Source organism: Corella eumyota, chromosome 1 (assembly GCF_963082875.1).
Source record: "Corella eumyota chromosome 1, kaCorEumy4.1, whole genome shotgun sequence".
NCBI lineage: Eukaryota > Metazoa > Chordata > Ascidiacea > Phlebobranchia > Corellidae > Corella > Corella eumyota.
In genome coordinates, this window is record NC_137490.1 from 5,206,737 (window position 1) to 5,224,621 (window position 17,885).

The window sequence follows — 17,885 nt, forward strand, 5'->3', positions numbered from 1 at the left end:
TTTATTTTATTTATTTACCAGACTACATTTAAAATAATAGTCTTTGCTATAATGTTTATGTACAATTATCGTCTTATAAAAAATCATGCATTGATAGTGGCATAATTGTTTGATAATATAATTTTTAAAAATGTTATTTTATTATTGTTTCTTGTATGATATTTAGACAACTAAAACGGCTTATAAACACCAAAGTTTAGATTTGAAACAATTAATTTATTATATATGTAATAGCAATTATTTGTTAAGTTATATGAATTTACAAAAACAACAACGATATAACATTTTTTAAATAAATTGCCTTGCGCAATTAAGTGATAAGACATATGTTATTTGAATAGGCAGGTTGTTCAAGACGCAAATTCAAATACGCGTACCCTACTTGCAAAGATAGGATAAATGTTATTTTAAATACCAATTCACTGCACTTAGTATAACTCAAATTTTCCCATAGGATTAATTTGTTTCGTCATTACCCGACAGCTGTATATAAATGCATCGACAGTCGTTTAACGAATTACAAAGTAATGAAACGGTTCTCTAATATACCGGTTGTTAGTTATTTTTAACACAAACCTTACGACCAACTAAGCAACAAAAACACAATTTGTTACAAAAATAGAAAAAAACATAAATATACAACCCAGTTTCTACACCAACTGACTTTTGTAAAATAGTTAAATTTATAACCCGCTTAGTAATAATTGAACAGTACTTTAATTTATTAAGTTTTTAAATACAAATAGGGTCGACTGTTATAAATTGTGCAATAAATGCATAAAACATCTATTGAAATAAAATGTCAATATAATATGATTTATCGACTAGTATTATAGCTAGGTATTTTAATTGTTTATATATAACACGACAAAACAACATTTAAAATGTTAATGTGTCAAAAATGTGTCTGGACACCTTCAAAATGTTTTTATCGCACCGAAATACGCAATGGCTATGATCGATAGCTTAAACCATTCGGGGCATTTAACCTATCTTCACATTGACAAGGGTTTAGCATAAGAATGAGCGGCATTAAATGCATGAACCATAGTGAAAATAATTTTACGTCACAAGAGAATATAGTGCATGACTACGTATTTCGATTATGACATCACAAATTTCACAAACAGATAATAACGACGCCGCGTGTCTGCATTTCTTAAACGTTCGAATTCGAAAACTAACAACCAAAAAGAATATAAAATCATGTAGTAGTTTATAGCGTTTTGTATACAAGTAATAATGGCATTGTTAACAAACGAACTTGAAGAAGAAATTAACATCGAAGTCCCTAACGAAGAACTAAGGTCAGTAAAAAACTTGAACAATACTGTAATGCGATTAATAGAACAAGTTTCTAACTGGTCGTGATAATTTAGGCACGATGAAAGCGACACCAATACAGAAGAGATTAGTATGGGTAAGTTTTGTTAAAAAATCTTTTATCTTGAAAAAATCTTATTAAGTACGGACATTACATATGCATTTTATGAGTATGCAGATTAGGTAGTTATATACTAAAAAGACTAGACATAAGCTTACGTTAATCGTTATTAAAGAGGAGTAGACGTATCGATGTTAATGATAAATGCAAGACTAAAAAGGTGTGAATGTATGTCAGCTGCGCGTATGTTGAAGACAGTTGAATAGAAACACTTTTTAAAAGTTTAATTCATATGGAGAAACGCCAGGAAACAAACGTAGCAGCAGAGACTGACTTGCACCTTCTAGGTTTGTACGAACTGACCTCAAGTAGAAATATTACAAATTTAGCCTAGGCTAGTATATAGAAATGCTCAACTAATGGTAGAAGTGAATCCTGAATTAAGTTTTTTTTTATTTTTCTTGAAGTTATATCTTAAGTTACCGCAATTTGAGTATAGTTTTAATATTAAATCACTATAAAATTTCCAATTTCAGTTGAAAACAGGGACTTGAACAACAACAACGCAAGGAAGGCGGGTAAAAATTTATCCAAACTTCTAAAGGACGGAAAGTGCAGAACACGCGGAGGTCGCATGTTTAGGAAAAGGAGAAGAAGATCAGAAAGGTTTGCAATCATTGGCTACGGAACGCAACCGGTAGAAGAGGACAAACACCCAAAAAGCGTAAGAACAGAATAACATCATTACTTGTCTAATTACTTCTAAATTCTCTTGACCTAATAATTAATTTTAGCAACAATTCCATGTGGGTTATATTACGCTATTAATTTTTTTCAAATGTTTTTGGTTTAAGGATTCTGAAACAGATAAGTCGGACTCGACAGTGTTTTCAACATCCTCGGGCGACGATATCCCTGTTTACGACAAACCAGGTCCAGGTAACGTTCTAGAGGTCGACAACAAACTTAACCCATCAGAAAAGGTGTAAATTTTAAATAAAAACTAAAAAATGAACATTACGTTGCAAGTACCTAGGGCGTTTATTAGCATCAATAAAAAATACCTCCTTTTCTTAGGATTTTACTGAATTTAATTGTAATATTTTGTTTAATTTTTAAGATTGTCCAGCGTCAGTTAAAAGGTTTAGCTATGGAAGTCGTTAACATGAAGGGTAAGGGTGCAAAACTTTTTGTAAGACGACAACGCCGCATGGAGAAGTTTGTGGTTGAAGCATCGTCAGACGAAGGTTCCAACATCCCAACAAAACAAAACGGGGCAGTTCAAAGTATTAAAACAAATAACGACAGGTCAAGTTATACGCCCGTTTCGTTTAACAACATTCATGCCAACTGCCAAACTAATGAGCTTATCGAAACTAGTCAAGAATTCAATCAAACATCCAATTCGCTTCAAGTTCACAAAAAAAGTAATTTTGCAAGCGCAGACTGGTCAACTGACGAAGAAGGTAGAAACGAGATACCAGGATTTAACAACATATCCCGCCCACTTTCTGTTGCACCTAAATCGCCATCAAGAAGCATTTTTAAAAGTGTCGTCCCGCCAAGCGCGGCCACTCCAAAAATTTTACTTGATAAGAAACCGCCAACTTTTGCTGAAACGCCTACCGTAGTCTTGCGTAGGCCAAAAGAAATTGCTGAAAACAAATCACCCAAACGATGTTGGTCTTCTGTTAAATTTCAGCCTAAGAAGCCTTCTGTTAGAGTTACAACTCAAGGTAAAAATTAAAAAAAATCATTTTTTCCTTAAATTCCACCGCAAAGTGTAATATACAAGTAGTTTTATTTTTTTGGTATTTTAGATCGACCCAGTCCTATGGTCAACTATCCAGGTTCACCCTCGCCACAAATTCTTACCACCGCATCACTTAATTCTCCTGCACAAATGTGGTCTCCCAAACCTAACCAATCTAACAACAACGAGGTAAAAAGTATTTTGCAAAAAAGTCAACAACAGTCCCCCTTTAAAACTACATCATCCTACTCTACGACAAAAAGTTCCAATATTGTAAAGAAAGAAAGTAATGAAGTAATTGCACTAGAAATGCCATCCAAAGTATCAAAACAAGATACTACGTCGGCACCGTTTGATGCTTCCAAGAGTCCATCTTTGCAATTGTTAAATAAACCAATGATTGCTCGAACACCATCTCCTATTCGAAGTTTCGATGCAATTAAAACGGAAAATCAGACAACTGCACATCACAGCGTTAACCCAAGTGAAGTTAATATTAATAGTTTAAATAAAACTTCTCAAGCTGATGACAGTCTCACGAACGAAATAACGCAACTTAAAATAAACGATGAACAGATTATACAAAGCTCAACCAACGGAACACTAAGTCCATATAATACCACGCATGGTACTGACGTAGACCACCAATACAAGCCAGTATCACCAAATCCTACTCCTTTACCGGACAACCAGCAAATTAACCAAGAAAAGCCAAAGGTCGCAGCGTGCTTAAAGCTATTGGACCCGGCAAAGGGGAAATATGAACCTAAAACTGAATTGGTATACAAACAAACTCCAAATATTGGTGCTAAACTAGACCAAGTTGAACCAGTACCCCGGTCACCTTCAAGAACAAGGTAAGTAAGTTGTACTTTTAGAATAAGTTGTAAGAAGAATAATGTAAATTACAAGCTTGGACCTTAGTATTGTTCTGTTTTTAGTTATATGCCTGTACAACAACAATTCAACAAACCTGTTGTATCACAACAACAACAGTTTAACAGACCTGTTGTACAACAACAGCAACAGTTTAACAAACCTGTTGTACCACAACAACAACAATTCAACAAACCTGTTGTACAACAACAGCAACAGTTTAACAAACCTGTTGTACCACAACAGCAGCAGTTCAACAAACCTGTTGTACAACAACAACAACAACAATTCAACAGGCCAATTTCACAACAGGGACATTCTTACACACCAAATAGTTTTGGAAGTCGGCCCCCATCTCGTAATAGTGAAAAACCTGTTGCCCTTGGTAGCATTGCTGGAGGTATGTTGCACTTAAAACAAAAACAATTAACAACTTAGTTTTTAGATTTAATAAATTGACTTATTTTTATTGACAGAGCTAAAAGGGAAAGGTGCTCGCATGTTTGCAAAACAACAAGAGCGAATGGATAAATACACGAAGGAGTGCAATGGTGCAAAGAAACCCGAGATAAATCAGTCGCAGATGTATTCCCGTTTTCCAAACGTGAAACCAGAGGAAAATACAAAAACCAACATGACGAGCGTTCTAGGAGAATTTAAAAAAGTTTCCAACAGTAATAAGCCGGTAAATATAATTGTTTTTATAAGTAGAAAAAGACATCTAAAGTTTGTGATTTTTAAGTATAATTTGTATTAGAAGAGACCAAGTGCAACGAAAAGAGGAAAGAGCAAAGATCCTTTTCATTACCAGCAATACTACGTCGTGCGTCGTCCTCCGTCATCCGCAGACTTTGTTGAGGACACTCCGTCTGATTCCAACACGTCTGCCACATCTTCAATGACGTCATTTGAGGCGTCGACTACGTCATCGCAGGGCAAAGGTAACGAGATGGAGGCAGAAAAGGGTCCACCACCGAGAGTGGCACCGAAGCCGAAAGTTAGAAGATTTACAAGTAACGAATCAAATCCATCAACACCAATATTAACAGGTAGGCAACAAAATAATTTGCCACAATTTTAAATGTTGCTTAACTTGGTTTTGATAGACACCCACGTAAGGTCAAACTTGCCTGGAAGTTAGAATCACGTTTTTTATCAAATTTTTAAAATGATTTATTTTTATTTCGGTAGATAATGTTTTTGAAGAGAGCAAGAATGTGTTAGATCATTTCGAAGGAGTCAAGGAAGTAGATATTCAAAACAATACAGAAAATGAAGATCATCACAAAAATGGAGATCAATTAATTACTTTGGTAAATAAGCCTGATCAAATAGAACAGGAAGCGCAAGAAATCGCGAATGCTCCAAAGTATAATGTATGGAAGCCAGGTCAGCCCCAACAAACTACTCCACAAATCGACTTTTCGAAGTTTCCACAGCTGCCTAGCTATCATGAGGTCACAAATCCAAGTAATCAAGCTTCAAAACTACCGTATCAACCTGGTACCATAACTAATACCAGCAACGTGGTAAACGGAAACGTTGCACCAAAAAAGTTTCAGAGTGTTTTGGCTCCTAGGCCAAAGTTTACAGCTAGCGTTAAGGTGCCTACTAAATGGCAACCGGGAAATTAAAGTACGGCTGTAATTAAAAGAAAGCTTCTGTTATGTAACTAATGTGCGTGAACTTGAATAAGCTGTGCGTACGGCTTTAGACTATTTTGACACCGTTACGTTTGTGCTTTACGTCAATTACAAAAAACACTTTAGCAAATGACGTTGAGATAATTTAATTTAAAAATTGCTATGCGAGTACGTATTTTAACTATAGGCGGTTAGCAAATGATGACGAATAATTTTTAAAAGTATTTTAAATTGTGATGTTTTTTGTTGTGTTATGCATGCTTAGTACACAAATAATAAAAATGTTTAAATATCTCCTGTTTTAATGTGTTTATGGTTACAAAACGGGTCAAACACATAAGCAAACAAAAACGTTATTAACTACTTTGCTTCACTAAAGCCTAAGACAGCAAATTTAAAACAAATTACTTCACATAGTTTTGTTTCAAATAAATGCTTAGCAGGGCAATTAAAAAGCATCAGGCTACTTAAAAAAGAAAACTTACCATGACATTACAAAGCAGTAACTCATAAATTCCGATTTGTTTCTTGTTAGGCTTTTACATCATGCTTAATTATAAACCAATACTATAAACTTAATAGTATAATTTCAGTTAATATAATAGAACTTCGTATTTAAATCAAGCAACTATTGGCCTTGTTGCATCAAACAAAACTGAAGTTCGTTTAAGGCAAAAAACGCAAAGTAAAGATTGCGACATAGTGCTTAACTGTCGTGTTAAATCCATGTAACGTTGTTCAATTTAATCATTAAGTTATAATTTTAGAACATTATAACATTTTTATTTTTAATATATTGTGTATTGGTTAGGTCACCTGTAGAATACTTTTTAGGGCTGATGAATCAATAATTAGGGAAGTTACGAATTGAAAATACAACGAGATTGCCTGCGCATATTGTTTAATGGTTAGGTATCACAAAATAATTTGTAGCACGTGACCTAATAACCAAGATCACGTGGGAATAAAGCTGCAGTCCCCAGCGACGAATATCTTAAAAGGGACATCGTCAACTCTCGAGTATTACGTTGACGGCTGTGCAGCTAGCATTCAATTTTGACCGCTGTAAAATTAGAACATGCATCATGCGATTTTGAATGCTTTGGAATAGGCTTACTCGGGCTTAAGCATGGTTTCAACTAAGTTTAATTACGACAATGTCGGCGCAAAGAAGTGGAGACCAGTAGCTAGACCGGTACCGAAACAAGACAGGTTAGGATTTACTAAACTCGCAGCACCCGTAGTAGCCTCAAAGCCAGGTGGTAAAGTGTTTGTGTATGTTTACGAAGAACCTGGCGCTAACCACGGCACATACCAAAGAGTGACAAGCAGTGGACGGTTACCGGCAAATGCTCAACTAGTGGTAGGCCAACAGCCCGAACCTGTTCAATACCCTTACGCAAACGAAAATAAGCCACAAATAACAAGTGGTAGACAGACCCCAGAGGTTCGAATTAGAGAAAGATCTAAAAAATCGGGAAAGGGCTACAAGTTGCTTGCAGACGTGGTAAGCTAACTTTGAAAGTTATTTAAATTAAGTAAGTGTGTGAGTATATACAAGGCTGTTGTTACTTAGTTATTACATGTATAATGCAATATAATTAAGTTGAAGACATTGCTTGGGGTTCATCAGTGATTTGGTTGTATATTTTTAGATGCCAAGAACGAACGAGGTCAGAAGTTCATCAAAAGGTGGTCGAATGTTTGTCAAACAAAAGAAAAGAATGGAGCAATATACAACTGCAGGGGCCGCTGGTAAACAGAAACAGGGCGAAGATATAGAACCAAAAACCGACTTTATTGACGATCGACCCACACCCTGGAACATAGCTAAACAGTCGTCAGAAGGCGTATACTACACGCCTGCCAAGTACTTCAACTCAGATCTATATAGAAACATTGGAAAATTAAGGGGCAAGGAAGCACTATCTCGCCAGTTAGGACCACCACCGGCCTGGCGTGCTAAGGTAGAGGCAAACTACGATTTAAACGAAAGCGGTCAGACTCTTCCACCACAGCGGCGTTGGAATGTCGACGATGCACGACTTTCTGTTAGGTCGCGATCTGACTCGGCACCGCCACCTATGGACGACAGCCACTTGGACGAAGCGTCGACAATGGATCAAAACGGAGACATATATCAAGATGATTGGAATACCAGACGTCCACGGTCACAAGTGAAGACATCCTTTCCAACAGCATCGCTTAATTTCAACGCAAGACAGCATCTAGAAGCACCACACAGAAAACAAGGAGTTCGAGCTGGTAGAAGTATATTTTGTACTACACCTCACGTACAACTGGATCTTAATGCCACGCCGGTTGGCTGGAGCAAGTCGTATCAATACTGAAAACATTACAGATTGATTGATGTAGAGTAATAGGAATTGCACAAAACGCAAAAGTTGCTTTAAAATTTAAGACGGCAACAGAAAAGTTATTATCATTGCTTCTCCACACTTGAAATATTGCATCACAATATTGTTCATGAACTAAATACCACTATCGCTTACTTAGTTTAAAAATAAAACGTGTATATAAAAATTGTTATTGTTTAAAGTGACTAGCAGTCCTGCCTTTACAGCATATTATTTTGCACGCTTTATTTCATAACTATACCACATTTAAAATAAACGTGTGCTACCCATGTTCTGTATATTGGCTTCGCATGTTAATTTAAACGAAAAATATAAAAATGAACTGCAGATTAACAGTCAATATTTTGTAACTTAAAAAAAACTTTACAAATCTTTCTAAAACTCGAGACTCGATAAGGCAGCCTGTTACATTAATAATATCATAAACTTTCTTTTAATAAGATTACAATAAAAATTCATCACAAATGGCGATTTCATTTTGACGAATAAAATAAGGAATAAAACAAGAGTTAAAATAAAATGCACGAGAAAAAAAAATTAAACAACGTAGACTGGCCACAGGGGGGCAGTGCGTTTGGCGCTACGATAAATACGACATTACAAAACACGTGGAAAAATTCGGAGTTGGTCAGAAGTTTCGTGAAAAAATATAACCTTGTTTTTTTCACTTGAAATGGTCATGGGTACAGCTCCGAGTAGATTAAAAATGATTTCCAAATTGGTCACAGAATGAAAGAGAGAAGACACGATTGGTTAGAAGGGAGGCACGGATTAAAATGAAATTAATAAAACAAGATTTTTATCGTGGAAATTCTGCCAAAAGCATGATGGCAAAATTTCGACATGATTATAGAATTTAATAAGGGGTAAAATCGTTAGTTTCTCAAAAAAAAAAATTCATTAAAAAAATATTTTAATACGTTCACAGAAACAACAGCCTTTATAAGTAGTGCAATAAACCAGTTAATCTGACCTTCTAACAGTATTTAAATGTACACCTGTCTTATCCTTGTTACTGTAATTTACAAGGGGGCAAAAAACATAATTCTTACAAAAAAAAGATTCGTCGAAAATCGATTGTTTTTTGTCATGAAATCTAGAACAACAACGACAACTACACGCACTTTACATGGAACTCTGCGCGATGACGTCATAGAACCGTGACGTCACAAAAATGGGGAGATTTTACACTTGGGACACCTGCTCCTGACTTTCATGGGGGTCTAAAAATAAAAAAATTAGAAACTACTTTTTCACTTTTATATTTTTAAAAATTGTATTTAAAATTTTATTTTTTTACACACCCATGTTGAAGGAGCGATAATTGGTTGAAATTGGAGATTGATAAATTGAGTTTTGTTTGTTGATATGGTGTACTGCCTCCCGGTATGACGGTAAAGAACCTAACGTAGCAAAAAATCGAGTTATTATACGCTAAAAAAGGTCAATGGTCCTACGACCAAATTAATATATATTTAACTTAAATAAAATGAACTTAAAACATTTTTTTAACTTACCAGTACTGTTTAAGCTTAAATTATTCCGATTAGTCACGTGGCCGTTCTGGAGAAGTTGCGAACTGTCGGTAAACGACGTCCCCTGTCTCGCGGCTGGCGACATCACGTGATTAATCCTAGTTTGGTCTTCTAAGAACGGGGTGGTGGGTGATTGAGGGGGGCTGCTAGGTGGCGTACTTGTAGTACTTAGGCGAAGTTGCCGAGTTCGAGCAATACTTTAAGAAAAAAAGAAAAAAATTTAAATTTTTGATCAATTAATAAAAAACCTCACTTTAAAAGAAATAAACTGTTCTAAATAATAAACTGCTACAAGCTCATGTAATAAAACAATAAAAAATTATTATTATTTTTTTAAATTAAAATTTTTTTTTTTTTTAATTTTAATGCAAAAAATTTTCAAAAATATTTACACACCTGGTAGATCTTTGTGGAACTGGAGGTTTCTTCGAAGGAGGAGCATCCACGACCTCCAACCCTCCTCCGTGGTTGCTTCTGTTTGAAGCTATGTGGAGAGATTGGTGGAGGAGCTGGGAGGACGATTTTGTGGAAAGGGGTGTTGCAGGAAGACTAGTACTACTCCCCCAAGCTAAAAAATAAATAAAATATTTAAAAAAAATTGGAAAAAAAAACTTTTTAAAAAAAAAAACTAAAACACCATTCAATATTTATTATTGTTTAATATTTATTATTGAAAAAAATAAATAACAAAATTAAATATACTGTCAAAAAAAGAACTATATATAAATACCTTTCATGGTCTGTTGTCTTTTCTCGCCATCCAAGTCCGTTTCGCTCCACTCCTGGCTTCCCACTCTATGATGTTGTATGTACTTTAACTTGCTCTGTGCCTCGGCGTTTTCTTGAAACTGACCCGAAGTGTTTAAATGGGGTGAATTGAATTTCGAAGCATACTGCTCGCGGGGGGTGGAATAATGACGAAACGCGTCGTCGTTAAAGTTATTTTCGACACTGTTTTGATGATGGTGGTTATAGTTAGACTGATACGAGTTTCTATGGTGCTGGTGCGTTACCCTTGTTATGCTATATTCCTGATAATGCTCGCCTATCGTCGGCATCGTAGCGTTATGGTTACTTATCTCGTAAGGTGTCCTGGGTAACCCGGCATCGCTAGCCGAACGGGAGTGTTTTTGTTCCGGATATTGCCAGTTAAAACCCATGTCGTCTGTGTAATGCTGTGTTCTTTGTATTGGCGTAGAGGTAGAATGAAAACTGGGTGTTTGCGAGTTGTTCATATACGTCTGCTCGCTATGATTGGATAATTGTAGGTGATTCGGTCGCGCAGTTACCCTTTCCTCGTACTGATGATGCTGATACATCACGGCCTCGTGATCGTGAGTGTGGTGATGACGTTGTCGTGACGTCACCGGTGATGACGCAACAGGACGTGCGGCCTCAGGTATTTGTTGTTCGGGCGTCGATTGTCCATTCAACGCCGGGTCGGATTTACTTAAACTAAAACGCCGCATATCCACAAGGTTGGACTGCATATCTTGCGCGTGCTGACTTTTCCGTTTCACCTTCTGCGTAGGAGGCTTTTGTTTTTGAAGCTCTAGAACAAGTTGTTCCTCCAGCAAGGCGTCCGGGGTTTTGCCGACGGGGTGTCGGGATTGCTGCAACAAGTAGAAATTGTTGTTGTTATTGTTGTTGTTTTGCAACATCCGGTTTCTCATCATAGCATGACGCTCGCATATTAGATAGTCCTTGATGCCCTTAACGCCGCTCTTACCCGAAAACCCGCGCGGGATTTGGTGATTGTGGTGCCCACCGGTGTAGGGCAGATGAGCCACGTTGTTGTGGTGGCTAGGTATCGAGAATTTGCGGTCGACGACCGCCGCAAAATTGTCGACGTAAGCAGGATCTTTTATTTCTGGTCGCGGGGGATCCCACTGGCCCCTACATCCAAATAAAAAAGTCTGTTCAACTTTTTCGTCGCCAGGCTGACCGGGGTTTGGACCCGAGCGAGGCTGCTGGATGCTGTTTTCACCAATCTCACGAGAGTGGTGGTGATGATTTTCGTGATGGTCGATCACAGCTCGTGATTGGTGACCACGGTGACCGCGAGCGAATAATTCCGACTCGTCCGTTTGACTGAAACGAGTAGAATCGGCCGAGACTGACCCAGTGCTCGCTACACCACTGTCCATACTAGGTGTTCGAGGTATTTGTGGAAGGTTGGGTAGAATCAAAGATTGCTGTTAAAAAAATTACCTTTTTTAAAAAGAAAAACAATTTTTTTTAAATAAAATATTTTTTTTTAATACTTACTTGTGATTGAGCTTGGTTTAAAGCCGGAGAGGAGGTCGAGTTTTGCATCTGAGATAATCTTCGATCGGTAGGTTTGGTTGAAATAACAATATTCGAACTTCCAAACGAACTACTTCGTCCGTTGCGACCACTTTTAATTTTTGGTGGCTCGTGGTAGTTACCCTGTTTTGGACCTACAAATTCAAATATTATTTTAAAATTTGATTTTTAGTTTAGTATATATTTTGAACAAGCATATATTATTATACTATCTGAAAGACCTAATATTTTTAAAACATAAAATACTTTAAATGAAATTTAATTTCAACCAAAAGTTGAAAATTAAATAAATTTTAAAAACTCAATCAAGAATTACCAGAAGACTTGATAGTATCAGCTGATGAACTTGAACTTGTTCTTCCTGGACTATTTGTGCTCTTTCTCGAATTATGGAGCAACCTCGGTGATCCGGATGTTGTGGTGGACAAGGACCCCACCGATCCCCACGGTACCGGTGATCCGGACCTCGGACTGTTGCTCCCTCCTCCGAGTGATCCCATGGAGGAGTGAGTAGGGTTGGAGGACATTGTTCCGATGGATGAGGAACTTGCAATGCTGGATCGGGAGCTGGATGTTGCACTTCCACTGTTGATAGTGGTAGGAAAAAACTTGCGATTGATCACAGGAGCACTATGAAGTCCGGATGTTGAATGATCATAACTGATGTCTAGTAAAAAATAAAAAGTTTTGTTAAAAATTTTTTTTTTAAAAAAAGTCAAATGTTTTTCACAAAATAGTTAGTAAAACTGTTTACAATAAAAAAAATTAAACTTACTTGGTGGCAAACTTAATCTGTTATTATTTCGATTTGAATTTTCCAAAGCTATTGTGTGGTTGTTCTCCATACTCTAAAAATGAAAATAAATTGATAATTAAAATAGTTTTATATTTATGATATTTTTTTAAATACTAAAAAGTTATGAAGTAATTGTAAATTTTTTTTTATCCGTTACCGTTTTTCCGGGAGCACGTTTTGGAGACATGTAAGGGGAAGTTGCAGGAGAAATCTCATGACTACTCGTGGAGGCACTTCTTCTGTTCATCTTTGACTTTTTACCACCTTCCTCGCCTCCCTCCTCCGATAATGCCATCAACTTCCGGAGAGCTTTCGGGGAGTTTGCTCCTAAAAAAAAATAATAATATAAAATATTTTTTTCGGATATTTTTAAAAATCAATAATAAAATTCCAAAACACAACACAAACTGTTGACTCTTCAAAAAAATGAGTTTTAAAAACTAACATAGATGGTAAACCAAAAAAAAACACAAGGAGTTTCCGTTATTTTTAAACAAAATAACAAAATATTTAACCAAAACCACAGCAAACCGAAAATACCAAAAGTTTTGAGATGAAAAGTGACATGGTAGCGAAAATTTACACCATGCTTTATGGTAAAAACACACATATGATTTTACCTTTAAATTGTAGAAAGAGTAGAAGGTGGATTTAAAATTTAAAAAAAAAATTTTGAGTGTTGAGTTTACCTTAATCTTATACAGAGAAAAGAAACCTTATTTTTAATACCGGATTTATTTTTTATAAATTATAAAACTGTTTAAACAACGGAAAACATATATATATATATATATATAAATATAGGAACAAAGATATAGACTGAATACTTTATATGTAATATGGCACTATAAAAGAAAAATGAAGCTCAAAATTCAAAAAACTTCATGAGGTAATCAGTCTTTCTTTCCACTGTATCAGAGCATCGCAAATTTCCTGATTTTTAAATTGCTTCCCATTTGTGCGATTACAGTCAGACTTATTAACCCGAATACTTCGGCAATCAACGCTTGCTTTGACATTTTGAACTACTTCAGGAACCACATATTGAACAAACAAAGGACGTGTTAAGTCTGAGTTTGAAACGCCGGAATAAGAGTTACTTCGTTTTAATTTCAGTTTATGAGTTGAGACAAAGTCTGGTTTTTGTTCAGGCAATTGTTGATCGTTATTTAATTCACATTTTGAATTATTTTTTGCAGTGTTTTTAGAGGGAGGTAAATCTTGGTAAACATATTTGGGTTCGGGTTCTTTTTTACCGCTAGGGGGTAGCGATTTCAAATTTTTTACATTTTTCGAATCGTTGTTTTGTTTTCGGGGTAATTTTTCTGATGACGTAAGTTTGGGGAGTTCACCCTCTAAATTCGAACCCCTAAAAGTTCGAGTCAAGGACTTTGACCTGGATTTTATTGACCTTAAAATTGACCTCGAGGTTGACCTTGATGACCTTTGCGGGGTGTCGTCGGTTTTCGACACTACAATTATCGGAACAGGATGTTTAAATGCTATCGGGCCACTCGATGTCCTTCTATGCAAAATTTTTCGTTTTTGCTCAGAATCACTGCCTTTTCGTTCCAACAATTTTTCGTTTAAACTTGGCAATCTTTTTACTAAATTTTTAGAACGTAAAGAATTATCATTTAGCGAGCTGTCATTTCTCTGCTGGCTTGTAGTTCGTTTAAGTAGTTTAGTGATACTGCTTGTAAAGGTTGGATTTGATGGATTATCTGATAACGAAGATCCTTGCAGAATGGAAAGAAAAGAAAACAAGAAAGGTTTAAGAGAATAAAGAAGTAAGAGATAAAAATATCGTTAGAATATTAATAAAATAATTTAAAAAAAATTACATTCTTAAAACCAACACCAAAAAGATAAAAATATTTAAAAAAAAACAATAAAAAAAATTTTTATTAAAATAAATTGAAATATTTATATCAAAAAAATATGATTTATTTTTTCTACAAAACTCACCAAATTTGGGCAGGGAAGAAACAGGGACCTTCTTTCTGCTGGGATGTCCAGGAGCAAGGTAAGGCTCCGAGTTGTTCCGGATGGTGATTCCTCCATTGGAAGCTGATCCTCCCATCCTGTTAGAGGCAGGAAGAGTTTTGGAGGACCTGGTTGGGGATTCGGTGTAAGTTGGTCTCCTCTTTGTTTGTGCAGATGTAGGAGCTAAAAAAAAATTAGAAAAATATTTAAACAAAAATTTTATAGTTCCACAAAAGAAAATTTCCAAAATGTCTGGTAGACATTATTTTTAACAAAAAAACTCTCTTTGTTTATAAAAAGAAAAAAAGTTAAATTTTTTTTTAAAAATTTGTTAAAACCAAACAATAAATACACCAGCCTGACAAACACACAATACTAAAAAAGTATATGACAATACCAAAAAAGTATATACAAGACTAAAAAGTATAGCTTTAAACTAAAACATAAATCATATATTCTTTAAATAACATTTCCCTAAACCTTTCCATACCTGGTTGGGGTTCGGCAATTTTCGACATTTCCATTAACTGATCTTCATCGGTTACAATCTCCTTCATGTATTTATCCATGTATTGTTTAACCCTTCTAACATTAACTTGGTCCTCGTACATTCTTCTCGCATTGTTAAACGATGAACGTCGGCCTCTGCGATTTAAAGTTTGGTATAAAGTACTGGATGTCCCTTTTTCGTTTTCTTTTTGGTTGCTGCTACGATATCTGTATTCAAGAAAATAAAATTAAAGTTAATTTTCTATAGAAAATTATATTTTTTTTTCAGTAGATTTGATAGAAATATTAAAATAAAAAAAATAAAAAAAAATAGAAAAAATTATTAAGCAAATGTGGTAGTATACTAAACCTAAATTTAATACAACTACAAATTGTTTTTCTTTAAAATTTAAAAATCAACGTTTAAACTTACGCCATGGCACTGGGAAGAATTTGTGATTTGTCGACTGCACAGAGTCTAAAAATATTTCTCACTTCCTTCCCAATCATTCTCATTTTCTCGAAATTAATTAATCCATCAACCGAAGTGTCATTGCCTAATAAAAAAATTTTAACTAGTTTTAAATGATTTTAATTAAAAAAACTTTAAATTTAGATCAGTTTAGTTAAAGAAGTTTAAGCTAAAGGTAAATTTAAATAAACTCACCTAATTTTATTTTTAATTTATTCCTATTTAAAAAAACTTTTTTTGTAAAATTTAAGTAAAAATATTTATTACATTATCAAAATTTCGTTTTTTTATATATGCCTAATTAATATAAAATTAAAAATTAATTTTTAATACAAAGAAAACAATTTTGTAAAAAAAAGTACCATGTTAAATAACAACCACCAACAAAAACACATTTTAATAGCTTACCTAAATGAAGAAAAGTCAGGTCCTTCTTTAACACAGGAACGTAAGGAATAACAGGAGGTTGTGAGATGTAATCATTCAACAGAGTTCGATATTTTGACATATTTCTTGATGGATCCATAAGAGCTTGTAGTTCCTCGAACATCTTGTTCATTTTAGCTGGCACTTTTTCCCAAGTCTGCTTCATTCTCGAGACAGCTCGATAACCGAGACCACTAGAAATTAGGTTGTTTTTACATATACAAACTTTATTTTTTTTATTTATTATTAACATACATTTTTTGTTTTCTATATTGTATGTATATATTTGATTTATTATTTTTTTATATAAAAATTTTCAAAATATAAAAAAATAATTTATATATATACACACAACTATTAATTAATTTACAATTTATTATAAGCTAAAAAAATTCCATTACATAAAAAAAAGAGAATTTATGTTAAAAAAATTAAAGCTCTCAATAAACTTGAATAATAAAGAAATAACATAAGTCATCTCCATTATTAAAAACTCTATTTTTTACCTTATTAAAGCGAACGTAGAATTCAAGTTTTTAATAATTTTACACTGATGAGCTATCTTCACAAAATGTTTGATTATTTTCGATCGTTGAATAATATTTGGTTCGTTACAAATTGTAGTTACAACCCAGAATAATTCTTTGTTCACCAAATCTATAAAAACGCAAAATTCTTTTAAATACCTTATTTTTAACAAAATTATGTAATAGAGGTTATGTATGTCAAATTTTGAAGGCATAAAAAATTTAAAACTGCTGTTTGTGGTCCGTGGAAAAATTAACGCCAGCAAATATTAGTTAAGATTTATGGCCTTATCATAACAATTAAAATCCCGACTGTAAGGCTGGCTATAGACCGGTTAAACAAAAATTTAAATTTCTTAATCAATAAGAAAAGTTTAAAAACACAAATCTTCAATAATTCTTCTAAAGATTATTTAAAATTAAGTTTAATGGGTTAAACGGTAACCCAAGACAGTAGCACTAATTGCCGTAAACACAATTACACTTACCTTCAAATTTGTTAAATTTTTCGAGGTCCGACTCGAGATGAAATAAATCCTCGATAAAATTTGCAGGTTCAGTTTGTTGGAACATTGAATAATCCTCTCTTGTCAAGTGTAGTGCAACCTAAAATTCGCAAATATTTTTTAAATAAAATCATACAAAATAAATATTTAAAATAAAACATATCCTTAAATTTTGTTTGAAGGAACATTATTTACATTTTAAACTAAATGCTTAAAGTGTTTCGTTACAGAGTTTTGCAATTTGTATATAGCATGTTAGTTTCGTTGAAAATGAATCACAAAATGGCTTTAGAACCTTTAAAAAATGCCTGTGGTACTTACATTTTAATTTTCAAAAATATTGGAAAATGATTAACATAAAAAACCAGGTTACCATATTTTTTTGTGTGACGTAGAAAGTACCAAGTGGTGTAGTGAATGTACACAAGCTGGTACTTTCTACGTCATCACAAACAGGGCTTCCCTTTTCTTTTTTTTAATTAATTTTAATATTTTTTTAAAGTTGTATAACTTAAAAAGTAGGTGAAATTATTTAAAGTTAAAATCATTTTTGTGTTCAGTGACACCAACTTTATCAATTTTTGAGTATAATAATATCGCTAATATATGACTTTAAGACTTATATAAGTAAACAATATACTTGGTAAATTTTATTCACCTCAAAACAGTTGAGATCCAGAAACGAAAAGTTTGCTTCTTTTAATAACTCTGGAATATTTTCATCAGGTAGAAGCTGCTCACTGTTCATTTTATTCTTCAAATAATATCTGAAAATCAAAATATTACAAAATAAAAAACCTCTAACTT

General features: G+C 34.2%; 2 protein-coding genes across 7 annotated transcripts in view; one reads left to right on the forward strand and one right to left on the reverse strand.

Moving 5' to 3' along the window:
* Positions 1-1,150: 1,150 nt before the first annotated feature.
* LOC145763877 (uncharacterized) lies at positions 1,151-8,361 on the forward strand. Of its 3 annotated transcripts, none has more exons than XM_082575418.1 (10): positions 1,151-1,307; positions 1,380-1,420; positions 1,921-2,108; positions 2,239-2,367; positions 2,505-3,120; positions 3,205-3,994; positions 4,079-4,413; positions 4,490-4,698; positions 4,771-5,062; positions 5,205-5,937. In XM_082575418.1, the coding sequence occupies exons 1-10, from the start codon at positions 1,243-1,245 to the stop codon at positions 5,645-5,647; spliced, it is 3,108 nt and encodes a 1,035-aa protein (XP_082431544.1). In that variant the 5' UTR covers positions 1,151-1,242; the 3' UTR covers positions 5,648-5,937. The 3 variants fall into 3 exon arrangements, with proteins under 3 accessions (XP_082431544.1, XP_082431545.1, XP_082431546.1); XM_082575419.1 differs by having other exon boundaries at positions 4,774-5,062; XM_082575420.1 differs by lacking the exons at positions 4,490-4,698; positions 4,771-5,062; positions 5,205-5,937 and adding exons at positions 6,892-7,163; positions 7,312-8,361 and having other exon boundaries at positions 1,160-1,307; positions 4,079-4,371.
* Positions 8,362-8,436: 75 nt separating this feature from the next.
* Positions 8,437-17,885, reverse strand: part of LOC145763872 (rap guanine nucleotide exchange factor 6-like) — a 32,568-nt gene continuing 23,119 nt past the window's right edge. For all 4 annotated transcript variants that reach the window (XM_082575413.1, XM_082575410.1, XM_082575411.1 and 1 more), the window contains 16 exons: positions 17,737-17,845; positions 17,061-17,178; positions 16,552-16,702; positions 16,028-16,239; positions 15,581-15,704; positions 15,149-15,375; positions 14,641-14,841; positions 12,830-12,999; positions 12,652-12,724; positions 12,193-12,543; positions 11,838-12,010; positions 10,300-11,764; positions 9,966-10,137; positions 9,552-9,766; positions 9,339-9,437; positions 8,437-9,257 (listed from right to left, as the gene is read on the reverse strand). In XM_082575413.1, coding sequence (XP_082431539.1) covers positions 9,220-9,257; positions 9,339-9,437; positions 9,552-9,766; positions 9,966-10,137; positions 10,300-11,764; positions 11,838-12,010; positions 12,193-12,543; positions 12,652-12,724; positions 12,830-12,999; positions 14,641-14,841; positions 15,149-15,375; positions 15,581-15,704; positions 16,028-16,239; positions 16,552-16,702; positions 17,061-17,178; positions 17,737-17,845 — 3,898 coding nt within the window. In that variant the 3' untranslated portion in view covers positions 8,437-9,219. The remainder of the gene's footprint in view (positions 9,258-9,338; positions 9,438-9,551; positions 9,767-9,965; positions 10,138-10,299; positions 11,765-11,837; positions 12,011-12,192; positions 12,544-12,651; positions 12,725-12,829; positions 13,000-14,640; positions 14,842-15,148; positions 15,376-15,580; positions 15,705-16,027; positions 16,240-16,551; positions 16,703-17,060; positions 17,179-17,736; positions 17,846-17,885) is intronic.

Bases quoted from the DNA above. Each gene is read 5' to 3' on its own strand.
- LOC145763877 (XM_082575418.1), top strand. From the start codon at position 1,243: ATGGCATTGTTAACAAACGAACTTGAAGAAGAAATTAACATCGAAGTC. The intron at 2,368-2,504 runs GTGTAAATTTTA...TTAATTTTTAAG, and splicing joins AACTTAACCCATCAGAAAAG to ATTGTCCAGCGTCAGTTAAA. The intron at 3,995-4,078 runs GTAAGTAAGTTG...TTCTGTTTTTAG, and splicing joins CGGTCACCTTCAAGAACAAG to TTATATGCCTGTACAACAAC.